The sequence below is a fragment of the Oryx dammah genome, unplaced genomic scaffold (assembly GCF_014754425.2).
Source record: "Oryx dammah isolate SB20612 unplaced genomic scaffold, SCBI_Odam_1.1 HiC_scaffold_20, whole genome shotgun sequence".
Lineage (NCBI taxonomy): Eukaryota > Metazoa > Chordata > Mammalia > Artiodactyla > Bovidae > Oryx > Oryx dammah.
Genome location: NW_024070204.1, coordinates 47,434,404 through 47,444,808, shown reverse-complemented (window position 1 = coordinate 47,444,808; position 10,405 = coordinate 47,434,404). Strand labels below are relative to the sequence as shown.

Here is a 10,405-nt window from a genome sequence, read left to right as displayed (position 1 = left end):
ATCAATTTGTTCAATGTGATTATATATTTAACAAATATCCCAATTAATTCTAGTAGGTAGGCAAGTTGGGGAGCTACTGGTCTAGTGCTACTGCCCTGAAGTCTCATACTTTATGTTAATTTCCATAACTGAAGGTGAATGAATAAGCACTTAACCGTTAGTTTTCCTGTACTGCTGGAAACTTAAATCAGGTCTTGACATATTAAGAGAAGTGGGCTCTTCTCTTGAGGAACTCTGTATACTACAACACAGCCTAAAACAAACAAAAAATACATTGTATTAAGGACAAGTTGAACCTCAACCTTTAAACTAAGAAAAATCAATTTTAAAATGCTTTCAGTGTTTCTCTCGGCCATAACAGGAAAAGGGGAACCTGCCCTCTGGTGAGGCATGTATGTTTGACTTCAAGGAGGATGAAGTGCCTTAGCGTCCTCTCTTTCTGGACTTTAGAGTAAGAGAAGTTGGGCTCTAAGGGCCACCAAGCTTTTGAAAAAGAAATAACTGAAGTTGGTCTTGTATTTTCTTTTACTATACTGTTCTCAGACTAAAAATCATAGTTCTTTCTAGACCTGTCATGTTCACCTTGCAGCCAGTGAACTTTCTTCCCTCACTCCTTTTTTTTTAATGCCACTATAGCCTCCAAGAGCCTGAGTGTCAGGCCATGGGCCCAGTTATCAAAATTCTCCATTCCAGTCGTTGAAACATAGACAGTTTTCTTATTGAAGTGTCTAATAAGATAAGAATTTCAGTCTTGGAGTCCTGATAATTAAAACTATTCAGAAAGTAGTTATGAAGTCACAGTATCAGCCCAACTGATTAAAAGCAGAGGCAGCTGTTAAAACCTCTAACAAATAATGTAGCCCCTATTTAGTCTGTTTGTCCAGTTAATTGGTGTTTGATTCCTTTGCTGTGTAGAGAGGTCTGTCACTGTGCCATCCACACTTCTAGAGTACTTCCCTGGTAAATTTTTTTATTTCCTTTGAACTAAACGTGGAAAAACAGATAAAGAGTGCTTTATTCCTTGCCCATACTGTTGGCATCCTGGCTAATTCTGAAGTACATGGATGAGTCAAAAAGTAGACTTGAGCTAGGTGAAAAAGGAAATTTACTGTCTGAATAGAATTTTTAAGAAATAATAGAGGCATCTCTAGTTTTATAAGTGAATATTGCTGGTGTTAACTCTGTATTCTAATTTAAAAGAATCTTTTAATGAAGTATACCTGTGGTTTACATGTGTATACACTGAAAAATTAGTCAGTGCTGAATTTATTCATTGGTTTTTTCTTCTTCCATCCAGATGACAAGATTCTCCAGATCATTACCGAATTGATAAAAACAGAGAATAATAATTGAAACTGCAATTCATGATCAGCTGCTTTGAAGAGAGTCATGAAATGATGTGAAAATGGACCATCCCATTAAGTATTTCAGTACTTAAAATGTTGGTACTACTCCTAATGTAAAGGTGGTGGAAAAAAGCACATACTTTAAACGTGTAATTTTCTAATTTCTTTTTAATGATAGCTATTCTCAGTATATTTGCCACTACATTTACAATAAATTCTTTGGTACCATCCATGTGGTATTCATCATCATGTGCCTTACGGGCAAAGCCTGTGTCTGTAGTATCGTAACTGACTACTGTGATTCCCTGTGTACGCACCTCATCCTCTTATCAGTCCTTGATGTCTAGAGAGTTCAAACCTTCTTGAGGAGGAAAAGGTCTAAAGGTCTTTCTCCCAGAGGAGAAAATGAGCTCCAAAACCAGTTGTAATTAAATTTTCACAGAAACATACAACTTCAGTTATTTAATACTTGATAGGAAAAGTCAAAATCTAAATAAGGTATGCATTATTAATAGATGCCATCTGTATCAGTAGCATTCACTAAAGCACAAAGACAGAGTACTGTAGGGGAGGATAGGCAGCAGTGGCTAATGCTGCTATCAACCCGGGGTGACACCATTTGCACCATTTTCCTCAGTCATAAGCTTTGATATCACTGCTCTTGAATCTTTTTTGTACTGATAATAGGATTGATAAGGTCAGTAACTTTAAGATACTAAAGCATACTTAGATATTTTTCAGTGGTTTTCTTTGTTTCACTTACTGATGATTTTTAAAACTCCATCTTGATTATGTTGAGGAATTTTCCATTTTCTGTCAAGATTGTTTCAGTTCAGTTCAGTCACTCAGTCATGTCCAACTCCTTGCTACCCCATGAATCACAGCACGCCAGGCCTCCCTGTCCATCACCAACTCCTGGAGTTCACTCAAACTCATGTCCATCAAGTCAGTGATATCATCCAGCCATCTCATCTTCTGTCGTCCCCTTCTCCTGCCCCCAAACCCTCCCAGCATCAGAGTCTTTTCCAGTGAGTCAACTCTTCACATGAGGTGGCCAAAGTATTGGAGTTTCAGCTTCAGCATCAGTCCTTCCAATGAACATCCAGGACTGATCTTCTTTAGGATGGACTGGTTGGATCTCCTTGCAGTCCAAGGGACTCTCAAGAGTCTTCTCCAACACCACAGTTCAAAAGCATCAATTCTTCAGTGCTCAGCTTTCATTACAGTACAACTCTCACATCCATACTTGACCACAGGAAAAACCATAGCCTTGACTAGATGGACCTTTGTTGTCAGAGTAATGTTTCTGCTTTTGAATATGCTATCTATGTTGGTCATGACTTTCCTTCCAAGGAGTAAGCGTCTTTTAATTTCACAGCTGCCATCATCATCTGCACTGATTTTGGAGCCCAAAAAGATAAAGTCTGACACTGTTTCCACTGTTTCCCCATCTATTTGCCATGAAGTGATGGGACCAGATGCCATGATCTTAAGTTTTCTTAGTTAGCTTTAAGCCAACTTTTTCACTCTCACTTTCCTCAAGAGGCTTTTTAGTTCCTCTTCACTTTCTTCCATAAGGGTGGTGTCATCTGCATATCTGAGGTTATTGATATTTTTCCTGGCAATCTTGATTCCAGCTTGTGCTTCTTCCAGTCCAGCATTTCTCATGATGTACTCTGCATTTAAATTAAATAAGCAGGGTGACAGTATACAGCCTTGACATATTCTTTTCCTATTTGGAACCAGTCTGTTGTTCCATGTCCAGTTCTAACTGTTGCTTCCTGACCTGCATATAGGTTTCTCAAGAGGCAGGTCAGGTGGTCTGGTATTCCCATCTCTTTCAGAATTTTCCACAGTTTATTGTGATCCACACAGTCAAAGGCTTTGGCATAGTCAATAAAGCAGAAATCGATGTTTTTCTGGAACTCTTGCTTTTTCGATGATCCAGTGGATGTTGACAATTTGATCTCTGGTTCCTCTGCCTTTTCTAAAACCAGCTTGCACATCTGGAAGTTTGCGGTTCACGTATTGCTGAAGGCTGGCTTGGAGAATTTTGAGCGTTACTTTACTAGCGTGTGAGATGAGTGCAATTGTGCGGTAGTTTGAGCATTCTTTGGCATTGCCTTTCTTTGGGATTGGAATGGATTGGAAAACTAACCTTTTCCAGTCCTGTGGCCATTGCTGAGTTTTCCAAATTTGCTGGCATATTGAGTGCAGCACTTTCACAGCATCATCTTTCAGGATTTGAAATAGTTGTACTGGAATTCCATCACCTCCACTAGCTTTGTTTGTAGTGATGCTTTCTAAGGCCCACTTCACATTCCGGGATGTCTGGCTCTAGGTGAGTGATCACACCATCGTGATTATCTTGGTCGTGAAGCTCTTTTTTGTACAGTTCTAGGAAGTTCAAATATATTTTTGTGTAGACTAAATGGCAAAAATTGGATCTGAAGGACAAAAGATTAAAATTGAGTAGGTACTTAGTGACTATATTTGACCATCCATAGAGTGGTACCAACCCTCCACACAGTCAAGAATTTGTGTGTAACTTTTGACTCCCCAAAAACTTAACTTCTACTAGCCTACTGTTGCCCAGAAGCCATACAGCTGATTAACATATATTTTCTGTTATATCAGCGCTTCCCTGGTGGCTCAGCTGGTAAAGAATCTGCCTGCAATGCAGGAGACCTGGGTTTGATCGCTGGGCTGGGAAGATCCCCTGGAGAAGGGACCAGCTACCCACTCCAGTACTCTGGCCTGGAGAATTCCATGGATTGTATAGTCCTTGGGGGTCACAAAGAGTCAGACAGGACTGAACGCCTTTTACTTTCACTTTTCTATGTTATATCTAACATACATTTTATACATTCATGACATACCTTTTTCTTAATTTTTAAAAAAATATTTCTAGGCTTCATGGCTCATCTGTAGGTTTTTAAAATTGTCACAAACTTCAAAAAATTTTTCCAATGTATTTATTGAAAAAAATCTCTGTAAGTGAACCCACACAGTTTAGACCTATGTTGGCCAAGGGGCTAGTGCATCTGTTGATGAATGAATAAATAACTTCCACTTTATGTGCAGATGAAAGTAAAAATAGTAGCAATCTCTCATTTTAGGTTTCTGCTTGCAGTGTGAGAAGTGAATTGACGGCAAGAAGTCAAACGTGACTGTGGTTCCCTCTCCAATGCCATTAATAGAAATGGAAATGTTAAAGAGCTAGATAGGGTGCTGGAGGCAGTTCAACTTGTGAAATACAAGGACATAGAAACTATGAAGTTGTGTTGGTAGAACTAACGTTGCTGCTGCTGCTGCTGCTAAGTTGCTTCAGTCGTGTCCAACTCTGCAACCCCAGAGACGGCAGCCCACCAGGCTCCCCGGTCCCTGGGATTCTCCAGGCAAGAACACTGGAGTGGGTTGTCATTTCCTTCTCCAATGCATGAAAGTGAAAAGTGAAAGTGAAGTCAATCAGTCGTGTCCGACTCCTAGCGACCCCATGGACTGCAGCCTACCAGGCTCCTCCATCCACGCGATTTTCCAGGCAAGAGTACTGGAGTGGGGTGCCATTGCCTTCTCCGGGAACTAACGTCAATGGACTACTTTGTGTGTGCATGCTAGTGCCCAAATGTTTTTTGTATACTGACTTATTTTATCTCCACAACAACCCTATGAGGTAGGTAGTGCATTATCTGCATTTTACAGATGAGGAAACAGGCCTGAGGAAGTGAAATAACTGGTCCAAGAGCAGGCTGATAGTATGAAGCACAAGCATTATGGCTCTGAAGCCATTTACATTTCTGAAATGTAACCATACCTTTGAAAATGTGAAAACAGTGAGTCAGATCAGGATTCAGATCATAGAGTCTTTCACACAGAGGTGATAGTTAACAATGTGGGAATGAAGATAACCACCAAAGGAGAGAGCAGATGGAAAATAAGTAATGTTAAACTCTTACAGAACTCCATATTTCAAAATCCACTCACTCCTTTCCATCTCCTCAGCCATAATGCAGACCCACATCACCATCATCTTTCACCTCCATCACTAGTAATCTACAAATCTGGCCCTTCCCTTCTTACCTCTCTCTAATCCATCTTCCCTACAACTGTTTAAGAATGATCTTTTGAAAAAGTTATCTGTTGCTTGGCTGATTCAACCCTTGCCTGGCCTCCCATTGCCCTTAAAGTATGAACTTCGAAACATGCCTGCAAAGCTCTAAGTGATCTGGATCTTGCTACCTTCCAACTCCTCTCCTGTCTAACCTCTTCTTGGAATGCTCCAGCCACACCAGGCTCCTTCGGAATCCCAGAAGATGCCAAGTTGCTTTTTAATTATTTATACATGTTCTCTGTTGTGGTTCTTTACCACATAGACTATCCTGCTCCTTTGCTGTCTTCACAGACCACCCTACTGACTTCCTCACTGATGACCCTGCTGAAGTGTAGCGCCCCTTTTAATCACTCAACACAGTACTCTTCTCAGAAGGTACCATCTGCTTTCTGTCTTCTTCAACAGGACCACAGACTGCATTCTGACTGCTTTCCCGGGCTACTGTATACTGGCTGTGGCACATACAGGCATTCAATAAATGTCTGCTGAAGATGAATGAGGTATGAGGAGGGGCAGCGTCAGGCATTCTTGCCAAAGTCCAGGAAGGAGAGTTTCTGGGAAGCAAGGGTATTGTCAACAGATGTTACGGACTAAGAAAAGACTTGCAGATTTCATAAGCAAGTCCCGCTTTTGAGAGCAGTGTTTGAATTAAGGCTGGCAAGGAAGGACATTGAGAGGTCCCACAGCCACCTACACATTCAGTGGTTTGCTAAAGGCACCTGCAGGACTACTGTGATAGAGAAAGATACAATAGGATCAGCCAGGGGAAGATACTTCACAGGGAATCTGGAGGAATCTACCAGCAGGTTTTCTACGTGTTGTGCAATGTCTCTGCCCAGAGGAGTTTGTTGGAGACTCGAAGTCCAAGGATTTTACTGAGGGCTGGTTAGAGACACAAAGACCAAAATCATAACTATCAAAGTTCCAGACTCCCAGAAGGAAAGCAGGCATTCAGTGCCTCAAGCAGGAAAAAAGCGTTATCTGAAATGAATTCTCAGGCTCCAGCCAAGAGCCAGCCCTGCAAACAGACCCTTCTAAAGACAGTAACCTCAGGACTGCTGTGTTCAAAACTCTTACCTGCACACTCACAAAGCTACCAAATCCATTCCCACAAAGGATTTTTAGGGAATGATTACAAACTAAAAGGTAGGGTACCAAGTGAAAAATACTCCTTACAGATGTGATGAAGAAACAGCATAAAAGAGGTTGAAGAATGAGATACTTTAGGATAAGAAAAGGCCTTCACTGATTTGCAGATAAATAACTAGCTGAGGTTGAGGATAATATTACCATTGGAAAGAGCCCAAGAAAGAAGAATACAGAGAACAACTTGAAAAAGCTTTTTGGCTTTCCCTACCCAGAAATGCTTAGGGACTTGAGGAGATAAGCAACTTAAGTTAATAAAAGGCTTTTTTGCATTCAGATGACCTTGGTGTTGGGCATCCCAGGAGGTGCAGTGGTAAAGAATCTGCCTGCCAATGCAAAAGACTCAAGAGATGCTGGTTCGATCTCTAGGTCAGGAAGGTCCCCTGGAGGAGGAAATGGCAACCCACTCCAGTATTCTTCCCTGGAGAATCCCAAGGACAGAGGAGCCTGGTGGGCTACAGTCCAGTCAGTCAGTCAATTGCTAAGTCATGTCCAACTCTTTGCAACTCCATGGACTGCAGCATGCCAGGCTTCTCTGTCCATCACCAACTGCCAGAGCTTGCTCAAACTCATCCATTGAGTCAGTGATGTCATCCAACCATCTCATCCTCTGTCGTCCCCTTCTCCTGCCTTCAGTCCTTTTCAGCATCAGGGTCTTTCCAATGAGTCAGTTCTTTGCATCAGGTGGCCAAAGTATTGGAGCTTCAGCTTCAGCATCAGTCCTTCCAATGAATATTCAGGACTGATTTCCTTTAGGATTGACTGGTTTGATCTCCTTTCAGTCCAAGGGACTCTCAAGAGTCTTCTCCAACACCACAGTTCAAAAGCAACAATTCTTCGGCATTCAACCTTCATTATGGTCCAACTCTCACATCCATACATGACTACTGTAAAAACCATAGCTTTGACTAAACAAACCTTTGTTGGCAAAGTAATGTCTCTGCTTTTTAATATGCTTTCTAGGTCTGTCATAGATTTTCTTCCAAGGAGCAAGCGTCTTAATTTCATGGCTGTCCATAGGGTCACAAAGAGATATAGCTGAGCATACATATGTACACACGACCTTGGGATCTTAGAGTGAAACAGACTCTAAATCTATTTTGTCTTCTTTATGGCTTTCTTGATAACATTTTTGTTCTCGTTTTATTGTAAAAATATAGTATTCAATACGTATAACATACAAAATATGTTAATCGATTGTTGACATCATCAATAAGGCTTCCAATCAACAGTGGGCTATTAATAGAGTTATCTATGGATTTTCAGTAGCGTGGCAGGAAGGGGAAGGGTCAACTGCACACTGCAAAATGATCACCACAGTAAGTCTTGTTGACATTTATCACCATGTAAGGCTATAAAATTTTTTTCTTTTTTCTATTTCTTTATCCCTTTTTGTTCTTTCTTATGATGAGAACTTTTAAGATCCACAGGACTTTGTGGAAAACAATTATATCACAGAGGTTCTCACACAGGAGTGAAAGTCTGGGGCCACACACCTCAGGTTCCCCAGTCTGGGGGTCTAACATTGGGACGAGGAGCCCCCAGAGCATCTGGCTTTGAAGGCCAGCAGAACTTGATCACAAGAACTTCACAGGACTGGGGAAAACAGAGACTCCACTCTTAGAGGATGCCCACAAGGTCTTATCAGCACCAGGGCCTGGGGGGAGAAAAAGCAGTGACTGCATAGCAGCCTGGACCAGACCCACCTGCTGATCTTGGAGGGTCTCTCGGGGAAGCAGGAGGCAGCTGTGACTCACTGTGTGGGCAAGGACACTGGTGGCAGTGGTACTAGGAAGTATTCATTGGTGTGAACTGTCCTGGATGCAGTCATCTGAGGCCAAGACCTGGCCCCACCCCACAGCCTGTAGGCTCCAGTGCTGGCATGCCTCAGGCCAAACCACCAACATGGCGGGAACACAGAGATGAAGATGAAGCAAGGTATACCAGAAAAACATATACTTCTGCCTCATTGACTACACTAAAGCCTTTGACTGTGGATCACAACAAACTGTGGAAAATTCTTCAAGAGATGGGAATACCAGACCATGTTACCTGCCTCCTGAGAAACCTATATGCAGGTCAAGAAGCAACAGTTAGAACCAGACATGGAACAACAGATGGCTTCCAAATTGGGAACAGGATATATGTCAAGGCTATATGTTGTTACTGTGCTTATTTAACTTATATGCAGAGTACATCATGTGAAATGCCGGGCTGGATGAAGCACAAGCTGCAATCAAGACTGCCAGGAGAAATATTAATAACCTCAGATATGCAGATGACACCACCCAAATGTCAGAAAGCAAAGAGGAACTAAAGAGCCTCTTGATGAGGGTAAAAGACGAGAGTGAAAAAGCTAGCTTAAAACTCAACATTCAGAAAACTAAGATCATGGCATCTGGTCCTATCACTTCATGGAAAATAGATGGGGGAAAAATGGAAACAGTGACAGACTTTATTTTCTTGGGCTCCAAAATCAACTGAAAAGACACTTGCTCCTTGGAAGAAAAGCTATGACAAACCTAGACGGCATATTAAAAAGCAGAGACATCACTTTGCCAACAAAGGTCCATATAGTCAAAGCTATGGTTTTTCCAGTAGTCATGTAAGCATGTGAGAGCGGGATCATAAAGAAGGCTGAGCACTGAAGAATTGATGCTTTGGAACTGTGGTGCTGGAGAAAACTCTTGAGAGTCCCTTGGACTACAAGGAGATCAGCCAGTCAATTCTAAAGGAAATCAACTCTGAATATCCAATGGAAGGACTGATGCTGAAGTTGAAGCTCCAATACTTTGCCATCTGATGTGAAGCGCCGACTCAATGGAAAAGACCCTGATGCTGGGAAAGACTGAGGGCAAGAAAAAAAGGGGGCAATGGGAGATGAGATAGCTGGATGGCATCAGTGCCTCAATGAACAGGAGTTTGAGCAAACTCCAGGAGATATGAAGGACCCAAAAACCTGGCGTGCTGCAGTTCATGGAGTCAAAAAGAGTCCTACATGACTTAGTGACTAAACAACAACAACACACAAAAGGCAGATTCCAATGAAGAGAGCCCGGTCGACTCAGCCCATGCCACTCAGGCACTAGAGAGACCAATCCAAGAGTCAAGTAAGAATCAGAGGTAAAGAGAACAACTTCACCAAAGTACCACCCTTAAGAACTAGCTGGTGAAAGTGTAAGTGTTAGTTGTTCAGTTGTATCCAACTCTTTGCAATCCCATGGACTGTAGCCCACCAGGCTCCTCCATCCATGGAATTCTCTGGGCAAGAATACTGGAGTGGGTAGCCATTCCCTTCTCCAGGGGATCTTCCCGACCCAGGAACTGAACCCAGGTCTCCTGCATTGCAGGCAGATTTGTTAGTGTCACAGTCATATTAATTTAGACAAACCACACACAAGGCCAAGGAAAGTAGGCCCACCAGTAAGGGCAGGGCTTATGGAGTGACCGTCGTAAAGAACTATCAAAAGGAGTAAAGAAAGAGGTTTTAAAGTTAGGTTTGCGTAGCCTTGATATTCAGGTTGTGAATTTCTGAGGCCATATAGAAAGGGAATTGCTATATAACAGTATTCATGGGTATGGTAGCTAACAAGTAAAATTTAATCTAGCGTAGAGACCTCACATACCTGGAAAACACTAAGATATAATCTAGGAGTAAATTGGAATTTTACTAGAGTAAACAATGGTACCTAATTAAAATTCTATCCAGTCAAGAGTCCCAAAAACTAGGTCAAGACAAAGTCACACAACTAGTCAGTAGTAGAGCTTTAGACTAGAATCTGTAGAAGAAGGAATCAATTCT

The 10,405-nt window shown here is 41.8% G+C and overlaps 1 protein-coding gene across 2 annotated transcripts in view; it reads left to right on the top strand.

The window, feature by feature from the left end:
• The window catches only part of DHX29 (DExH-box helicase 29), a 46,994-nt gene extending 45,416 nt beyond the window's left edge, over positions 1-1,578 (top strand). Inside the window, exon 27 of one of the 2 annotated variants that reach the window (XM_040262534.1) lies at positions 1,298-1,578. In XM_040262534.1, coding sequence (XP_040118468.1) covers positions 1,298-1,353 — 56 coding nt within the window. In that variant the 3' untranslated portion in view covers positions 1,354-1,578. The other variant, XM_040262533.1, reaches the window with a different exon arrangement.
• Positions 1,579-10,405: the final 8,827 nt, after the last annotated feature.